The sequence below is a fragment of the Entelurus aequoreus genome, linkage group LG07 (assembly GCF_033978785.1).
Source record: "Entelurus aequoreus isolate RoL-2023_Sb linkage group LG07, RoL_Eaeq_v1.1, whole genome shotgun sequence".
NCBI classification, from domain to species: Eukaryota; Metazoa; Chordata; class Actinopteri; order Syngnathiformes; family Syngnathidae; genus Entelurus; species Entelurus aequoreus.
In genome coordinates this window covers 7,573,290-7,593,620 of record NC_084737.1, presented here as the reverse complement: position 1 = coordinate 7,593,620, position 20,331 = coordinate 7,573,290, and the positions used below count along the sequence as shown (strand labels likewise).

Genomic DNA, 20,331 nt, shown 5'->3' with positions numbered 1-20,331 from the left:
GCAAAGACTTGAGACTTACTTGTGACTTGCAAAGCAATGACTTGGTCCCACCTCTGGAAACGAGTACCTTAACTGCCGGGAAATTGCTTTGTCAACTTCCTCCCCCTGGGCTCTGCAAAAATGCCTTTTTATACAAGAACAGTAAAGTAACAGCGGAGAGAACGGCGGCTTTTCACCGGCACTTTTGCTGACTAAGCGTGGTAATAATAAAAGGTCGTTCTCAAGTGGCTTTATGAGATCATTTTATGTTTATGAAGTGTGACATGCACAGGCGGCCAATATTGGAGACTATTTACACGGTGATGCTGAAATAGCCGGCGTGCCCCCGCAGAGCTGGGAGGGGCCGCCATCTGTTTGGCTCCCCTGCCGCCCACGCTCCTGGCACCAAGCGGCGAGGGCATCAAGCGGCGCGGACGCCATGTTTGATTGAAGCGCCCGCCGGCCACGTTGTGTGTAACTGTGAGCGATGGCGACTGGCCAGCTGTTTAAACCGCAAGCTTTGTGGAGATAAAGAACATAAATCCAAGCTTCAGTGGCTCATTTAGAGACCGCTCTCTTCAATCAGGTCATTAGAATAAATGACCTTAATCTACTACAGAAGCCACGATAATAAACTCATAAACTAGTCGCCGCTTGCGGGGCCGACAAAAACAAAACAAAACAAGCAGGTCCCTAATTAGAGCCGGCTCCAAAAACGTTGCCATTAACTGCTGTGGCTGTAGGCAACCTACTGTTGTTGTTTTTTAAAATGACCTCCACAATATGGTAGCTGCATTTGAATTATGACGAGTGGTCAGCATCTTTATCTAGCTCTTCATGCGCTTTAAAATGTTGGTGATGTAAAATTGCTATGTTACGCTTGTCGTATATGTCAGGCTTGTCACCTACAGTTTGGTCATTGTGGAGGGGGGTGTGGCCTGCGGGCCTGCAGCGGAACGGGGTGTGCCAGGACCGGCCTCGAAGACAGCGACAGGTGCGTAGATGACCCAGGTGGGCCTTGTTATCTAATTGCCTTTATTAGCAGCAGCCGTGACGAGACGAGTAGTTGGAGTTGGAGGTGCTGCTGAGAGACACAGACGCAGAAAAGACACTTTGCTGAAAAGCAAAAGACTTTGCACCATTTGAGGAAAATAAAACAGTGTTATAGTACCCAGAATTCCGGGCTCTCCTGGCAGTGTATGGTGGTCTGAAGAACCCAATAGAGGGCAACCTCTACAGTCATATTTGGGTTTTCCTGTGTTTGTGTTTATTTCCTGTCAGCGCTCTTATTTTTGGTTTCATTTCCGGCTTGTCTCCCTGAGCGCTGTTTCCCCCTCACCTGCTGCTGGTTGTCAGCCTAGCCACACCTGGTGTCAGTCAGCTGGCTGCTATTTATGCCTGCCTCGCCATCCAGTCAGGGCTCGAGGATTGTTTGCTGTCTCCAGTTTTCCTGGTATCCTGGTTCCTGTTTCCCCCGCATTTCCTTTCGACATTAAAAACAATGAATAATTACCACAATTGGATCAACTCACAGACTGGTGATACTACTCATTTCTTGGAGAAGGAAGTTAGCGAGATGATTGAACAATGGGAGACTGGGCTTTCCCAGTCTCTGGAATGCTCTCCCTGACCACCTGAGGGCACCACAGACTGTGGATGCTTTAAAAAAAAGGCTTAAAAACCCTTCTTTTTAAAAAAGCCTTTTTTTAGATTTATGCGTGCTAGTTCTGGTTTTTATTTTTATTTATTTTTATTATTATCTTTTAATTTTTTTTTTAATACACTGTAGCACTTTGAGGTTGTTTGCTCAATCTAAAGTGCTTTTTAATGAATACAATCTATTACTATTATTATTATTGATTGCGAGCTATCAGTTGGCGCCGCTAATCGCTATATTGCAGCTAGAGCTGTCATTTCCTAGCTAGAAAAAAAACTGTTCTTTATCATTAACTCATCAGTGTCATGACAATATTGGTTCTGTTTTGACCATTTCTTTCCACTTTCTCATGCAATGCAAATGATTAACAAAAGTATTACATTCTGTACAACACATTTGGGCTCTTTTGGAAATCAACCAACGGTTTGATTGCAGTTTAGCCATGTAAAAATGCACTTTAAAATGTCGCAACGTCATGTGTGTTGCACTTGTTGTACTCTTGTTTACTTTCAAGTCGTCAGCGCTCTTATTGCTGACTCAGCACTTTGCTCCTTGCAGCTGCTACAACATTGGCTCCGCTGCCGTGGCGCAACATAGTTGTTCACAAATGATCATGTGATCAAAAAACGTCTACTGCATTTAGTTGAGATAATAATGAGTCATATATTGGAATATGGGATCCATTATTTACATTTACAAATGAGAAGCATGTCAAAAATACCCCCCGGGACGACTCACAGGGGAGCTGGGAAGAAAAAGGCAAAAACGGGCCAAAATGTGGAAAAATGGTCAAAATTTCATCCCAGGGAGTGAGTTCCACGAGTCCTGGGAAGAGCCAAAATGAGAAACATGTCAAAAATCCCCCCCGGGACGACTCACAGGGGAGCTGGGAAGAAAAAGGCAAAAACGGGCCAAAATGTGGAAAAATTGTCAAAATTCTCTCCCAGGGAGTGAGTTCCACAAGTCCTGGGAAGAGACAAAATGAGAAGCATGTCAAAAATACCCCCCCGGATTACTCACAGGTGACCCGGGAAGAAAAATGCAAACAGGTTAAAATGTGGAAAAATACCAAAAAAGGTCAAAATGTGGAAAAATGGTCAAAATTCCCTCCCAGGGAGTGAGTTCCACAAGTCCTGGGAAGAGCCAAAATGAGAAGCATGTCAAAAATACCCTCTGGGATGACTCACAGGCGACCCGGGAAGAAAAATGCAAACAGGTTAAAATGTGGAAAAATACCAAAAAAGGTAAAAATGTGGACAAATGGTCAAAATTCCCTCCCAGGGAGTGAGTTCCACAAGTCCTGGGAAGAGCCAAAATGAGAAGCATGTCAAAAATACCCCCCGGGATGACTCACAGGCGACCCGGGAAGAAAAATGCAAACAGGTTAAAATGTGGGAAAAAAAAAAAAAAGGTCAAAATGTGGAACAATTTTCAAAATTCCCTCTCAGGGAGTGAGTTCCACAAGTCCTGGGAAGAGACAAAATGAGAAGCATGTCAAAAATACCCCCCCGGATTACTCACAGGTGTCCCGGGAAGAAAAATGCAAACAGGTTAAAATGTGGAAAAATACCAAAAAAGGTCAAAATGTGGAAAAATGGTCAAAATTCCCTCCCAGGGAGTGAGTTCCACAAGTCCTGGGAAGAGCCAAAATGAGAAGCATGTCAAAAATACCCTCTGGGATGACTCACAGGCGACCCGGGAAGAAAAATGCAAACAGGTTAAAATGTGGAAAAATACCAAAAAAGGTCAAAATGTGGAAAAATGGTCAAAATTCCCTCCCAGGGAGTGAGTTCCACAAGTCCTGGGAAGAGCCAAAATGAGAAGCATGTCAAAAATACCCCCCGGGATGACTCACAGGCGACCCGGGAAAAAAAATGCAAACAGGTTAAAATGTGGAAAAATACCAAAAAAGGTCAAAATGTGGAAAAATGGTCAAAATTCCTTCCCAGGGAGTGAGTTCCACAAGTCCTGGGAAGAGCCAAAATGAGAAGCATGTCAAAAATACCCTCTGGGATGACTCACAGGCGACCCGGGAAGAAAAATGCAAACAGGTTAAAATGTGGAAAAATACCAAAAAAGTTCAAAATGTGGAAAAATGGTCAAACTTCCCTCCCAGGGAGTGAGTTCCACAAGTCCTGGGAAGAGCCAAAATGAGAAGCATGTCAATAATACCCCCCGGGATGACTCACAGGTGACCCGGGAAGAAAAATGCAAACAGGTTAAAATATGGAAAAATACCAAAAAAAGGTCAAAATGTGGAAAAATAGTCAAAATTCCCTCTCAGGGAGTGAGTTCCACAAGTCCTGGGAAGAGCCAAAATGAGAAGCATGTCAAAAATACCCCCCGGGATGACTCACAGGCGACCCGGGAAGAAAAATGCAAACAGGTTAAAATGTGGGAAAAAAAACAAAAAAGGTCAAAATGTGGAACAATTTTCAAAATTCCCTCTCAGGGAGTGAGTTCCACAAGTCCTGGGAAGAGACAAAATGAGAAGCATGTCAATAATACCCCCCGGGATGACTCACAGGTGACCCGGGAAGAAAAATGCAAACAGGTTAAAATATGGAAAAATACCAAAAAAAGGTCAAAATGTGGAAAAATAGTCAAAATTCCCTCTCAGGGAGTGAGTTCCACAAGCCCTGGGAAGAGCCAAAATGAGAAGCATGTCAATAATACCCCCCGGGATGACTCACAGGCGACCCGGGAAGAAAAATGCAAACAGGTTAAAATGTGGAAAAATACCAAAAAAGGTCAAAATGTGGAACAATTTTCAAAATTCCCTCTCAGGGAGTGAGTTCCACAAGTCCTGGGAAGAGCCAAAATGAGAAGCATGTCAAAAATACCCCCCGGGATGACTCACAGGCGACCCGGGAAGAAAAATGCAAACAGGTTAAAAGTGGAAAAATACCAAAAAAGGTAAAAATGTGGACAAATGGTCAAAATTCCCTCCCAGGGAGTGAGTTCCACAAGTCCTGGGAAGAGCCAAAATGAGAAGCATGTCAAAAATACCCCCCGGGATGACTCACAGGTGACCCGGGAAGAAAAATGCAAACAGGTTAAAATATGGAAAAATACCAAAAAAAGGTCAAAATGTGGAAAAATAGTCAAAATTCCCTCTCAGGGAGTGAGTTCCACAAGTCCTGGGAAGAGCCAAAATGAGAAGCATGTCAAAAATACCCTCTGGGATGACTCACAGGCGACCCGGGAAGAAAAATGCAAACAGGTTAAAATGTGGAAAAATACCAAAAAAGGTCAAAATGTGGAAAAATGGTCAAAATTCCCTCCCAGGGAGTGAGTTCCACAAGTCCTGGGAAGAGCCAAAATGAGAAGCATGTCAAAAATACCCCCCGGGACGACTCACAGGCGACCCGGGAAGAAAAATGCAAACAGGTTAAAATGTGGAAAAATACCAAAAAAGGTCAAAATGTGGAAAAATAGTCAAAATTCCCTCTCAGAGAGTGAGTTCCACAAGTCCTGGGAAGAGCCAAAATGAGAAGCATGTCAAAAATACCCCCCGGGATGACTCACAGGCGACCCGGGAAGAAAAATGCAAACAGGTTAAAATATGGAAAAATACCAAAAAAAGGTCAAAATGTGGACAAATAGTCAAAATTCCCTCCCAGGGAGTGAGTTCCACAAGTCCTGGGAAGAGCCAAAATGAGAAGCATGTCAAAAATACCCCCCGGGATGACTCACAGGCGACCCGGGAAGAAAAATGCAAACAGGTTAAAATGTGGGAAAAAAAACAAAAAAGGTCAAAATGTGGAACAATTTTCAAAATTCCCTCTCAGGGAGTGAGTTCCACAAGTCCTGGGAAGAGACAAAATGAGAAGCATGTCAATAATACCCCCCGGGATGACTCACAGGTGACCCGGGAAGAAAAATGCAAACAGGTTAAAATATGGAAAAATACCAAAAAAAGGTCAAAATGTGGAAAAATAGTCAAAATTCCCTCTCAGGGAGTGAGTTCCACAAGCCCTGGGAAGAGCCAAAATGAGAAGCATGTCAATAATACCCCCCGGGATGACTCACAGGCGACCCGGGAAGAAAAATGCAAACAGGTTAAAATGTGGAAAAATACCAAAAAAGGTCAAAATGTGGAACAATTTTCAAAATTCCCTCTCAGGGAGTGAGTTCCACAAGTCCTGGGAAGAGCCAAAATGAGAAGCATGTCAAAAATACCCCCCGGGATGACTCACAGGCGACCCGGGAAGAAAAATGCAAACAGGTTAAAAGTGGAAAAATACCAAAAAAGGTAAAAATGTGGACAAATGGTCAAAATTCCCTCCCAGGGAGTGAGTTCCACAAGTCCTGGGAAGAGCCAAAATGAGAAGCATGTCAAAAATACCCCCCGGGATGACTCACAGGTGACCCGGGAAGAAAAATGCAAACAGGTTAAAATATGGAAAAATACCAAAAAAAGGTCAAAATGTGGAAAAATAGTCAAAATTCCCTCTCAGGGAGTGAGTTCCACAAGTCCTGGGAAGAGCCAAAATGAGAAGCATGTCAAAAATACCCCCCGGGATGACTCACAGGCGACCCGGGAAGAAAAATGCAAACAGGTTAAAAGTGGAAAAATACCAAAAAAGGTAAAAATGTGGACAAATGGTCAAAATTCCCTCCCAGGGAGTGAGTTCCACAAGTCCTGGGAAGAGCCAAAATGAGAAGCATGTCAAAAATACCCCCCGGGATGACTCACAGGTGACCCGGGAAGAAAAATGCAAACAGGTTAAAATATGGAAAAATACCAAAAAAAGGTCAAAATGTGGAAAAATAGTCAAAATTCCCTCTCAGGGAGTGAGTTCCACAAGTCCTGGGAAGAGCCAAAATGAGAAGCATGTCAAAAATACCCTCTGGGATGACTCACAGGCGACCCGGGAAGAAAAATGCAAACAGGTTAAAATGTGGAAAAATACCAAAAAAGGTCAAAATGTGGAAAAATGGTCAAAATTCCCTCCCAGGGAGTGAGTTCCACAAGTCCTGGGAAGAGCCAAAATGAGAAGCATGTCAAAAATACCCCCCGGGACGACTCACAGGCGACCCGGGAAGAAAAATGCAAACAGGTTAAAATGTGGAAAAATACCAAAAAAGGTCAAAATGTGGAAAAATAGTCAAAATTCCCTCTCAGAGAGTGAGTTCCACAAGTCCTGGGAAGAGCCAAAATGAGAAGCATGTCAAAAATACCCCCCGGGATGACTCACAGGCGACCCGGGAAGAAAAATGCAAACAGGTTAAAATATGGAAAAATACCAAAAAAAGGTCAAAATGTGGACAAATAGTCAAAATTCCCTCCCAGGGAGTGAGTTCCACAAGTCCTGGGAAGAGCCAAAATGAGAAGCATGTCAAAAATACCCCCCGGGATGACTCACAGGCGACCCGGGAAGAAAAATGCAAACACGTTAAAATGTGGAAAAATACCAAAAAAGGTCAAAATGTGGAAAAATGGTCAAAATTCCCTCCCAGGGAGTGAGTTCCACAAGTCCTGGGAAGAGCCAAAATGAGAAGCATGTCAAAAATACCCCCCGGGATGACTCACAGGCGACCCGGGAAGAAAAATGCAAACAGGTTAAAATATGGAAAAATACCAAAAAAGGTCAAAATGTGGAAAAATGGTCAAAATTCCCTCCCAGGGAGTGAGTTCCACAAGTCCTGGGAAGAGCCAAAATGAGAAGCATGTCAAAAATACCCCCCGGGATGACTCACAGGCGACCCGGGAAGAAAAATGCAAACAGGTTAAAATGTGGAAAAATACCAAAAAAGGTCAAAATGTGGAACAATTTTCAAAATTCCCTCTCAGGGAGTGAGTTCCACAAGTCCTGGGAAGAGCCAAAATGAGAAGCATGTCAAAAATACCCCCCGGGATGACTCACAGGTGACCCGGGAAGAAAAATGCAAACAGGTTAAAATATGGAAAAATACCAAAAAAAGGTCAAAATGTGGAAAAATAGTCAAAATTCCCTCTCAGGGAGTGAGTTCCACAAGTCCTGGGAAGAGCCAAAATGAGAAGCATGTCAAAAATACCCTCTGGGATGACTCACAGGCGACCCGGGAAGAAAAATGCAAACAGGTTAAAATGTGGAAAAATACCAAAAAAGGTCAAAATGTGGAAAAATGGTCAAAATTCCCTCCCAGGGAGTGAGTTCCACAAGTCCTGGGAAGAGCCAAAATGAGAAGCATGTCAAAAATACCCCCCGGGACGACTCACAGGCGACCCGGGAAGAAAAATGCAAACAGGTTAAAATGTGGAAAAATACCAAAAAAGGTCAAAATGTGGAAAAATAGTCAAAATTCCCTCTCAGAGAGTGAGTTCCACAAGTCCTGGGAAGAGCCAAAATGAGAAGCATGTCAAAAATACCCCCCGGGATGACTCACAGGCGACCCGGGAAGAAAAATGCAAACAGGTTAAAATATGGAAAAATACCAAAAAAAGGTCAAAATGTGGACAAATAGTCAAAATTCCCTCCCAGGGAGTGAGTTCCACAAGTCCTGGGAAGAGCCAAAATGAGAAGCATGTCAAAAATACCCCCCGGGATGACTCACAGGCGACCCGGGAAGAAAAATGCAAACACGTTAAAATGTGGAAAAATACCAAAAAAGGTCAAAATGTGGAAAAATGGTCAAAATTCCCTCCCAGGGAGTGAGTTCCACAAGTCCTGGGAAGAGCCAAAATGAGAAGCATGTCAAAAATACCCCCCGGGATGACTCACAGGCGACCCGGGAAGAAAAATGCAAACAGGTTAAAATATGGAAAAATACCAAAAAAGGTCAAAATGTGGAAAAATGGTCAAAATTCCCTCCCAGGGAGTGAGTTCCACAAGTCCTGGGAAGAGCCAAAATGAGAAGCATGTCAAAAATACCCCCCGGGATGACTCACAGGCGACCCGGGAAGAAAAATGCAAACAGGTTAAAATGTGGAAAAATACCAAAAAAGTTCAAAATGTGGAAAAATTGTCAAAATTCCCTCCCAGGGAGTGAGTTCCACAAGTCCTGGGAAGAGCCAAAATGAGAAGCATGTCAAAAATACCCCCCGGGATGACTCACAGGCGGAAGAAAAATGCAAACACGTTCAAATGTGGAAAAATACCAAAAAAGGTCATCAGAATCAGGTAAAAAACCAACTTATATTCTTGTCTTCATGACACAAAGGAAGGTTAAACATGTTTGTATTATCACTAAACACATTTATCTTGTTAACAAACCTCTCTTCCATAAATAAATCAATATAAATGATGTATATGAATGAGGTAGATCCTCTCCACTTGCTCAGTTGATAAGTATCAGAAAAGTGTGCTAGAGACTTGAGTATTCACACATAATAATCCCAGCAATTGCTTCAAAGTGTTCCATAAATCCACTTTCCTCTAAAACTCCTCTTGGCATCTTCCAGCAGCTCCACTCTACCATCAGTCAGATAAATGAAATCAAGTGGCGCGTAATTGAAATCGACGGCGCTGACAAAACTGAAGAGTGGGAGTGCGGACGTGGGAGTGCTTGGGAGGAAAAGCTCTTTTGTTCCTCACTTTCTCCTTTCTGTGTTTGGTTGTGTTGCCTGGACAGGAGCTGGGCGGCACCGACGGTCCCCCCCGGAACTGGAAGGGCATCGGGATCGCCGTGATGGTGATCCTGGCCGTCATGTCGTTGGTCATTCTCTCCGTCGTCATGCTCACCCCTGGTAAGGAGGTGACTCAGGACGTTGTGTAAATGGGAAATAAAAAGAGAATACAACAAATCTTTTTCAATTTATATTCAATTGAATAGACTGCAAAGACAAGATATTTCATGTACACACTGAGAAATAATAATGAACTTAGAATTTAATGGCAGCAAAACATTGCAAAAAAGTTGTCAGGGGGGCATTTTTACCACTGTGTTACATGGCCTTTCCTTTTAACAACACTCAGTAAAGGTTTGGGAACTGAGGAGACACATTTTTGAAGTAGAATTATTTCCCAATCTTGCTTGATAATAATAATAATAATAATAATAATAATAATAGATTGTATTTGTAAAAAGCACTTTACATTGAGCAAACAACCTCAAAGTGCTACATTGTATTTAAAATAAAATTTAAAAAAATAAAAATAAAATAAAATAAAATAAAAATAAAAAGTTCTGGGAAGAGCCAAAATGAGAAGAATGTCAAAAATACCCCCCGGGATGACTCACAGGCGACCCGGGAAGAAAAATACAATTAGGTTAAAATGTGGAAAAATACCGAAAAAGTTCAAAATTTCATCCCAGGGAGTGAGTTCCACAAGTTCTGGGAAGAGCCAAAATGAGAAGCATGTCAAAAATACCCCCCAGGATGACTCACAGGTGACCTGGGAAGAAAAATGCAAACAGGTTGAAATGTGGAAAAATACCGAAAAAGGTCAAAATTTCATCCCCGGGAGTGAGTTCCACAAGTTCTGGGTTAGCCTTCATATTTTCAATGGGAGACAGGTCTGGAGTACAGGCAGGCCAGTCTAGTACCCGCACTCTTTTACTACAAAGCCATGCTGTTGAAATAAGCAGGGGCGTCCATGATAACATTGCTTGGATGGCAAAAGCTGCATGTACCTTTCAGCATTAATGGTGCCTTCACAGATGTGTAAGTTACCCATGTCTTGGGCACTAATACACCCCCATACCATCACACATGCTGCCTTTTACACTTTGTGCCTAGAACAATCCGGATGGTTTTTTTCCTCTTTGGTCCGGAGGACACAACATCCACAGTTTCCAAAAAACAATGTGAAATGTGGACTCGTCAGACCACAGAACACTTTTCCACTTTGCATCAGTCCATCTTAGATGAGCTCAAGCCCAGCGAAGCCGGCGGCGTTTCTGGGTGTTGTTGATAAATGGCGTTGGCTTTGCATAGTAGAGTTTAACTTGCACTTACAGATGTAGCGACCAACTGTAGTTACCGACAGTGGTTTTCTGAAGTGTTCCTGGGCCCATGTGGTGATATCCTTTACACACTGATGTCGCTTTTTGATGCAGTACCGCCTGAGGGATCGAAGGTGTGTAATATCATGGCTTATGTGCAGTAATTTCTCCAGATTCTCTGAATCTTTTGATGATGTTACGGAGCGTAGATGGTGAATCCCTAAATTCCTTGCAATAGCTGGTTGAGAAATGTTGTTCTTTAACAATTTGCTCACGCATTTGTTGACAAAGTGGTGACCCTCGCCCCGTCCTTGTTTGTGAATGACTGAGCATTTCATGGAATCTACTTTTATACCCAATCATGGCACCCACCTGTTCCCAATTTGCCTGTTCACCAAATAAGTCTTTGATGAGCATTCCTCAACTTTCTCAGTCTTTTTTGCCACTCGTGCCAGCTTTTTTGAAAAAAGGTTGCAGGCATTAAATTACAATTGAGCTAATATTTGCAAAAAATAATACCAGTTCCAACATTAAGTATCTTGTCTTTGCAGTCTATTCAATTGAATATAAGTTGAAAAGGATTTGTTGTATTCTCCTTTTATTTACCATTTACACAACGGGACAACTTCACTGCTTTGGGGCTTTTGTACAAACAATCTGTTCCAGGGTCAAATTGGGGTCCTCATGAATCCTTCCCATCAAGTCACATCTTCTTCTGTTTCCCCTTCAAAGATGAATCTCTCTTGTTGCGCCACTCCCTTTTCACCGTGGACGACCTGGAGGGAGAGGAGTTCAAAGTTCACGACCCCAGCGTGGCCTGGCTGAGCGGTAAGAAGCGGAATATTCTTTATTTATCTCACTGTGGAGGTCTTGCTCCTCCGGGTTCCCTGGACCACCAATGACGGACATGACAGCCGTGTTCATCTTTGCGAACGATGATTTATTTTGCAATAAGTTGTGCTTTTCAGCCATGTTAAAGTTTCTCTCGCTCGTTCTCCTCCATCAACAACCTCCTCTCCTTCCCGACTGCCGCCTTTAACAGAGCGGCAGGTGGATCAGACAAACACTCACAGCTGTGTCATCTACGCACCTGTCACTAATCTCGAAGCCGATTCCTAAAACACCCCGCTTCGCTGCAGGTCCACAGGCCACGCCCCCCCACACTCACTTTTCTACCAGGCATTCCAGTGCGGTGCGACGATTACGGGCCTGATCTACCGAAGGCTTGCGTGTACCAAAACACGTGCAAACCTGATAGCACACGCAAAAATGTGCCTATAGCAGGGGTGTCAAACTTGTTTTTATTGAGAGCCACATGTGATTAATATATGAATTTTCTTCTGTATTTGATTATTTTGCATGTATTTTTACTTACATCATCTGGATTTTTCATAGTAAAAACTTGGCGACTAAGTCACCAGAATATTATGGCAAAATATACAGTAAATGGGTTTTTTAAGGGAAAAAAAGGGCAGCTCGGGCGTCAGAAATTTACAGTAAAAGTCACAATGGTTCTTACAATATACTACTGTAAATGGAAAAACAGTAACACTGTTTTTTTTTAAATTCTGGCAACTGAGCTGCCAATTTTTTTTACCGTTAAAAAATGTGGTACTGCTTTCCCATTTACAGTAACACACTGTAAAAACAACAACCATATATTGTACAGTTAAAAAGAACCGCCAGCTCAGTTTTTATTGTAAAAAAAACAGAGCTTTTTTTTTTTTAAATTTACAGTATTGACAAGACAAAGAAGCAAGCAGGAGAGATAAGGGAGAGGAAAGGGGAGCGTCCGCCCTCCATGAGTGCCAGTGAGAAAGTAAAACGGAATAAAAACAGAATGTAGAAAGACACATTTTACAACAGAGTTCAGGGTGCGCATCGCGCCGTCAACCAATTGCGAGCGCTGCACGGAAGTTTAACTTCAAAGACAATGGTCATGTTGACTTAAGTCTTTGCGTCTTATCGTTTAGGAAGAAGGTAAAAAGTCAAATTCGGAAAACGCGCTGCTAATCGCTAGCTGGCCACTAGCACGCTAATCCCCAGCTATCTTAAATGCTAACATAAACACAAGACACTGCCTCTTTACTATTGAATGAGGACAGAGAGATAAATATAAAGATTTATTGTGTGTCTGTTGTTTATTTGTTTTTAAATAAAGCCGGATGTAAAAAAAAATCAGTTTTAACCTACTTTTTCAGCACAATCAAGAATAGTGTAATAATAATAATAATGATAACAGGAATAATTTTGCTCATGATAACTGTGATGTGAATTTTTGGAATATGGTGACATTCCTAATGGTGACACAACGTAATGACCAACTTTTTCTTCCCAATCTCGGTTTACCAATGGCTGCTGTTTACCAATGGCAGATAACGAGGTGGCTCTCCGCACCCGAGAGGGTCACATCCTGACCTTTGACTTCAACAACAACCTGACCACCATCCTGCTGGACAACACCTCACTGGTGGGTGATTTCATGGTCTGTACTGTGTGTAATATCATGTTATATATATATATCTCTATATATATATATATATATATATATATCTATATATATATATATATATATAGAGATATATATATATATATACAAACCCCGTTTCCATATGAGTTGGGAAATTGTGTTAGATGTAAATATAAACGGAATACAATGATTTGCAAATAATTTTCAACCCATATTCAGTTGAATATGCTACAAAGACAACATATTTGATGTTCAAACTGATAAACTTTTTTTTTTGTGCAAATAATCATTAACTTTAGAATTTGATGGCAGCAACACGTGACAAAGAAGTTGGGAAAGGTGGCAATAAATACTGATAAAGTTGAGGAATGCTCATCAAACACTTATTTGGAACATCCCACAGGTGAACAGGCAAATTGGGAACAGGTGGGTGCCATGATTGGGTATAAAAGTAGATTCCATGAAATGCTCAGTCATTCACAAACAAGGACGGGGCGAGGGTCACCACTTTGTCAACAAATGCCTGAGCAAATTGTTGAACAGTTTAAGAAAAACCTTTCTCAACCAGCTATTGCAAGGAATTTAGGGATTCCACCATCTACGCTCCGTAATATCATCAAAGGGTTCAGAGAATCTGGAGAAATCACTGCACGTAAGCAGCTAAGCCCGTGACCTTCCATCCCTCAGGCTGTACTGCATCAACAAGCGACATCAGTGTGTAAAGGATATCACCACATGGGCTCAGAAACACTTCAGAAACCCACGGTCAGTAACTACAGTTGGTCGCTATATCTGTAAGTGCAAGTTAAAACTCTCCTATGCAAGGCGAAAACCATTTATCAACAACACCCAGAAACGCCGTCGGCTTCGCTGGGCCCGAGCTCATCTAAGATGGACTGATACAAAGTGGAAAAGTGTTCTGTGGTCTGACGAGTCCACATTTCAAATTGTTTTTGGAAATTGTGGACGTCGTGTCCTCCGGACCAAAGAGGAAAAGAACCATCCGAATTGTTATAGGCGCAAAGTGTAAAAGGCAGCATGTGTGATGGTATGGGGGTGTATTAGTGGCCAAGACATGGGTAACTTACACATCTGTGAAGGCACCATTAATGCTGAAAGGTACATACAGCTTTTGGAGCAACATATGTTGCCATCCAAGCAACGTTGTCATGGACGCCCCTGCTTATTTCAGCAAGACAATGCCAAGCCACGTGTTACATCAGCGTGGCTTCATAGTAAAAGAGTGCGGGTACTAGACTGGCCTGCATGTAGTCCAGACCTGTCTCTCATTGAAAATGTGTGGCGCATTATGAATCCTAAAATACCACAACTGAGACCTCGGACTGTTGAACAACTTAAGCTGTACATCAAGCAAGAATGGGGAATAATTCCACCTAAAAAAAGCTTAAAAAATGTGTCTCCTCAGTTCCCAGACGTGCATTCAATTGAACATAAGTTGAAAAGGATTTGCAAATCATTGCATTCTCTTTTTATTTACCATTTACACAACGTGACAACGTCACTGCTCTTGGGGTTTGTATACAATACGTGCTGCAGGCCTCTTAAAAAAATGGCTGTGGGGCCACACTTTAAGATGGTGTGTCCCATGCCTCGCGGGTGAAGCGGACACTCTGCTTCCACCACACGCTGCAGTAACTCCACATCATTCAGGTGTTAGCGTCACACCCAGGAATTTCACGGCATCAAATATTTTGCCGGAGCGTGCAGCTCATTTTCCAGCCGCTCTGTCGTTTTCAAAGAGAATCTTTATCGAGCGTACCACACACACGCACACACACACACACACACACACACACACACACACACACACACACACACACACACACACACACACACGAGCACGGTATGTGGGTCAGTGCAAGCTGCTGTTGTCATGCTCAAGATGAAGTGTGTTGGGATTATGGCGAGCGCCGAGGTTTGCCCTAAAAACGACTGCAAAGTGGAGAGCAGAGGGTGCTGCCATCCTAATGTCTCCATCGCAACACTAATAGACAACACTACACGCCTAATTAATGTCATTGCTACTGTTTGTCAACATGGCCGCTGTGGAAGAGCTCATTAAAACATCTGAGATGGCGACTTTTGGACGCAAAAACACATGTCGCATAATTGTGGATGAAAAAAAACAACATTTAGAAATACATATTTAATATACCGTATTTTCCGGACTATGGGGCGCACCGGATTATAAAGCGCACTGCAGATGAATGGTCTATTTTTGATCTTTTTTCATACAAAAGGGGCATTAGAAGATGTCAGGTTCAAACACTGACGACATCTATTGAACAAGACAAGAAGCAAGGAATTAAACAGAGACAGAATTACATTTGGCTCAATTGAGGAGAGACGCCTGGACACTGTACCCTTGCACAGTGTCTCTAACACGCTCTGGCGAAAGATTGTACGCCTCCTCTTTTATTTGGATTTTCCCTGATTACATGGCAACAGCTGTTTCTAAGGGGCGGGGGTCGTAAACGGCCATCGCCTTTGAGTACAGAACAGTTAAAAGAAAAGGTCGTAAACAGTTCACAGAAAAGGTCGTAAAACAGTTCAAGGAAGAGGTGCCTGGAACCTGGGCAGATCCTGCTTTCTCTCCGCTTTGTAGTTCTCGGGTCTTTGTTTGTTTACTTACTACTAAAAGACAAGTTGTCTAGTATGTTCACTATTTTATTTAAGGACTAAATTACAATAATAAACATATATTTCATGTACACTAACATTTTTTGTTCAAATAAAGACAATAATGACATTTTTTGTGGTCCCCTTTATTGAGATAAGTATCAAAGTATGGAAAGACATTTTGGTATCGAGACAACCCTAGCGGCGACATCTCCTTTGACCTGGACTCATTTTCTGCCGACGCTGTGTCTGCACGTGTGTAAAACAAAAACCTCTCATAAATGACGATTTGGTTCTCGCCATTCCGAAGACTCGATCCGTTTGCGGACGTGACATGATCTCTATTTCACTGTGTTGTCCTTTCTTTCCTCCATGGGAAAAACCCCACGTGAAAAATCTTCATTACATTACATTACGCAGCTTCTACTAAGGGGAGGTGGTCATCAACAGCTGTTGCACTCGGTCATAAACAGTTGCCTGGAGCGGTGTCTGGTCCTGCTTCCTCTCCGGATTTTTTAGATCTCGGGTCAGGGCAAGATCTCGCTGTGGCTGTCAATAGATCAAAGAAACCGACTCCTCCGTGTCGCATCCCATCGCACACAGTGGAGTTTTACAAGCCTTTTTTGCTTGATAAGATGAAATACAGCTTTTTTCTTAGGGATGGCGTGGCACGGTTGGGAGAGTGGCCGTGCCAGCAACCTAAAGGTTCTTGGTTCGACCCCCACCTTCTACCAAACCAGTCACGTCCGTTGTGTCCTTGAGCGAGACACTTCACCCTTGCTCCTGATGGGTCGCGGTTAGGGCCTTGCATGGCAGCTCCCGCCATCAGTGTGTGAATGTGTGTGTGTGGGTGAATGTGGAAATAGCGTCAAAGCGCTTTGGGTACCTTGAAGGTAGAAAAGCGCTATACAAATGTCAGATTCACATCTATTAGACAAGACAAGAAGCAAAGAATTCAAACAGAGACAGGATTCACTTTAGCTCATGATGAGAGCGCATAGACCTGTACCCTTGTACAGTGTCGTCCCACGTTTTGACGAGGGAGTGCCACGCCTCCTCCTTTATTTGGGCATTTCCTGATTACATTACATTATATTACACAGCTGCTTCTAAGGGGAGGTGGTCATAAACAGCTGTTGCACTCGGCCATAAACAGTTCAAAGAAAAGGTGCCTGGAGCGGTGTCAGGTCCTGCTTCCTCTCCGGATTTGTAGATCTCGGGTCAGGACAAGATCTCGCTGTGGCTGTCAACAGATCAAAGAAAAGAAAGAAACCATCGCACACAGTGGAGTTTTACAAGCCTTTTTTGCTTGATAAGATGAAATACAGCTTTTTTCTTAGGGACGGTGTGGCACGGTTGGGAGAGTGGCCGTGCCAGCAACCTGAGGGTTCCTGGTTCGACCCCCACCTTCTACCAAACTAGTCAATCAATCAATCGATCAATGTTTATTTATATAGCCCTAAATCACAAGTGTCTCAAAGGGCTGTCACGTCCGTTGTGTCCTTGAGCGAGACACTTCACCCTTGCTCCTGATGGGTCGCGGTTAGGGCCTTGCGTGGTGGCTCCCGCCATCAGTGTGTGAATGAGTGTTATGTTATGTTATGTTATGTTATGTTATGTTATTTTCATTTATTTTGCGCCCCCCAACCAACTGTTACATCAGCCCGAGTGGAGAAACAAAAAAAACAGAAACAGAGACTGAGACACACAAAGGAATCTATAAACTAAACATTTAAGACTCACAAAGAAAACGTAAATTATTACTAATTACTATTACTCCTAAGGGGAGGTGGTCATCAACAGCTGTTGCACTCGGTCATAAACAGTTCAAAGAAAAGGTGCCAGGTCTTGCTTCCTCTGCGCTTTGTAGATCTCGGGACAGGACAAGATCTCGCTGTGGCTGTCAACAGATCAAAGAAACCGACTCCTCCGTGTCGCATCCCATCGCACACAGTGGAGTTTTACAAGCCTTTTTTGCTTGATAAGATGAAATACAGCTTTTTTCTTAGGGACGGTGTGGCACGGTTGGGAGAGTGGCCGTGCCAGCAACCTGAGGGTTCCTGGTTCGACCCCCACCTTCTACCAAACTAGTCAATCAATCAATCAATCAATGTTTATTTATAGAGCCCTAAATCACAAGTGTCTCAAAGGGCTGTCACGTCCGTTGTGTCCTTGAGCGAGACACTTCACCCTTGCTCCTGATGGGTCGCGGTTAGGGCCTTGCGTGGTGGCTCCCGCCATCAGTGTGTGAATGAGTGTTATGTTATGTTATGTTATGTTATTTTCATTTATTTTGCGCCCCCCAACCAACTGTTACATCAGCCCGGGGCGCAGCCCGAGTGGAGAAACAAAAAAAAACAGAAACAGAGACTGAGACACACAAAGGAATCTAAACTAAACATTTAAGACTCACAATGAAAACGTAAATGATTACTAATTACTATTACTCCTAAGGGGAGGTGGTCATCAACAGCTGTTGCACTCGGTCATAAACAGTTCAAAGAAAAGGTGCCAGGTCTTGCTTCCTCTGCGCTTTGTAGATCTCGGGTCAGGACAAGATCTCGCTGTGGCTGTCAACAGATCAAAGAAACCGACTCCTCCGTGTCGCATCCCATCGCACACAGTGGAGTTTTACAAGCCTTTTTTGCTTGATAAGATGAAATACAGCTTTTTTCTTCTACTCAATGTAACACAGAAGTTGTGTGAAAGCTTCTATGCAATTATTCTGACAACAAGTATAACCTATTTACCATTTTTTTCTTCCCCAGGAACTGAGCGCCACCAGATTCCAAGTGTCCGCGGACAAGAGCGCCGTGCTCCTGGCCTACGACATTCGAGCGGTAAGTTCACCTGATTTATTTGCCCAAATATGGCGGGCCGGCCGTTAGCGGCGCAAACAATGGAAGCTCACCGCTCGATAAAAGCGATGGCGAGCGGTTCTGGGGTATCGCCACGGGATCTGAATATTTAAAGAGCGGGAGGATGAGAGGATAGAAGAGGGTCGAGGGGCGGCCGATAAAAGAGATGGAAAGATGGCGAGGCGTGAAACGGGTTGAAAATGGTTGACCGTGAATTGACTGGCAGCTGATGTTTGCTTAAAAGACTCGCTCCGGCACTTTCCTCCTAGCCGTGATGTCACACATGACAGAAGGTCTTTGGCCTTTTTTCATTACAATCCGAGTCTCTCTTCCTTTCTTTCTGCTATTCTTTGGCGTTCCGCGTCTGTGTGGGAACATAACGAGCCGACTGTGCCGATCCATTATTGAAGTTCCATGTTCACAATAAAAGTGTGCCAGCAGAAAAGGCTGCTTTCTGTAGTCAAAGAGATTAGGGAGCTTGATAATAAACACAACATCAAAGTGCTCCTCGTTTTGATGAATGCAAAAGGAGCTGCCAGAGCAGACTTGAACTGGGTGCAGGGGTCTTCAACCTTTTTCCAGGTCCCAAACTGAGGGATACTTTTTCCACTTTGCATCTTAGACGGGGCGGTATGGCATAGTGCAGGGGTCGGCAACCCGCGGCTCTAGAGCCGCATGCGGCTCTTTAGCGCCGCCCTAGTGGCTCTCAGGAGCTTTTTTGAAAATGTATGAAAAATGGAAAAAGATGAGGAAATAAAAAACGTTTTTGTTTTAATATGGTTTCCGTAGGAGGACAAACATGACACAAACCTCCCTAATTGTTATAAATCACACTGTTTATATTAAACATGCTTCACTGATTCGAGTATTTGGCGAGCGCCGTTTTTGTCCTACTAATTTTGGCGGTCCTTGAACTCACCGTAGTTTGCTTACAAGTATAACTTTCTCCGACTTTCTAGGACGTGTTTTATGCCACTTCTTTTTCTGTCTCATTCTGTCCACCAAACTTTTAACGTTGTGCGTGAAGGCACAAAGGTGAGTTTTGTTGATGTTATTGACTTGTGTGGAGTGCTAGTCAGACATATTTGGTCAGTGCGTGACTGCAAGCTAATCAATGCTAACACGCTATTTAGGCTAGCTATATGTACATATTGCATCATTATGCCTCATTTGTAGCTATATTTGAGGTCATTTAGTTTCCTTTAAGTCATCTTAATTCAATTTATATCTCATGACACACTATCTGTATGTAATATGGCTTTTAATTTTTTTGCGGCTCCAGACAGATTTGTTTTTGTATTTTTGGTCCAATGTGGCTCTTTCAACATTTTGGGTTGCCGACCCCTGGCGTAGTGGGTAGAGCGGCCGTGCCAGAAACCTGAGGGTTGCAGGTTACCATCCAAAAATCCCTGCCGTTGTGTCCTTGGGCAGGACACTTCACCCTTGCCCCCGGTGCCGCTCACACCGGTGAATGAATGATGAATGAATGAGTTGTACAAATGAATGATAGGTTATCACTTCTCTGTAAAGCACTTTGAGTGTCTAGAAAAGCGCCATGTAAATCTAATCCATTATTATTGTTATTATTAGACAAACTCGTTTCTGGGTGTTGTTGATAAATGGCTTTGGCTTTGCATAGTTTTCGTATTTGCACCACACATTTTCAATGTCTGGACTACAGGCAGGCCAGTCTAGTACCCGCACTCTTTTACTACGACGCCACGCTGTTGTAACACGTGGCTTGGCATTGTCTTGCTGAAATAAGCAGGGGCGTCCATGATAACGTTGCTTGGATGGCAACATACACTACCGTTCAAAAGTTTGGGGTGACATTGAAATGTCCTTATTTTTGAAGG

General features: G+C 43.2%; 1 protein-coding gene across 2 annotated transcripts in view; it reads left to right on the top strand.

Annotated features, from left to right (window-relative positions):
* LOC133653341 (inactive dipeptidyl peptidase 10) overlaps positions 1–20,331 on the top strand; it is a 104,065-nt gene that overhangs the window by 27,422 nt on the left and 56,312 nt on the right. For both annotated transcript variants that reach the window (XM_062052515.1, XM_062052514.1), the window contains exons 2-5: positions 9,194–9,308; positions 11,240–11,335; positions 12,883–12,977; positions 18,386–18,457. In XM_062052515.1, coding sequence (XP_061908499.1) covers positions 9,194–9,308; positions 11,240–11,335; positions 12,883–12,977; positions 18,386–18,457 — 378 coding nt within the window. The remainder of the gene's footprint in view (positions 1–9,193; positions 9,309–11,239; positions 11,336–12,882; positions 12,978–18,385; positions 18,458–20,331) is intronic.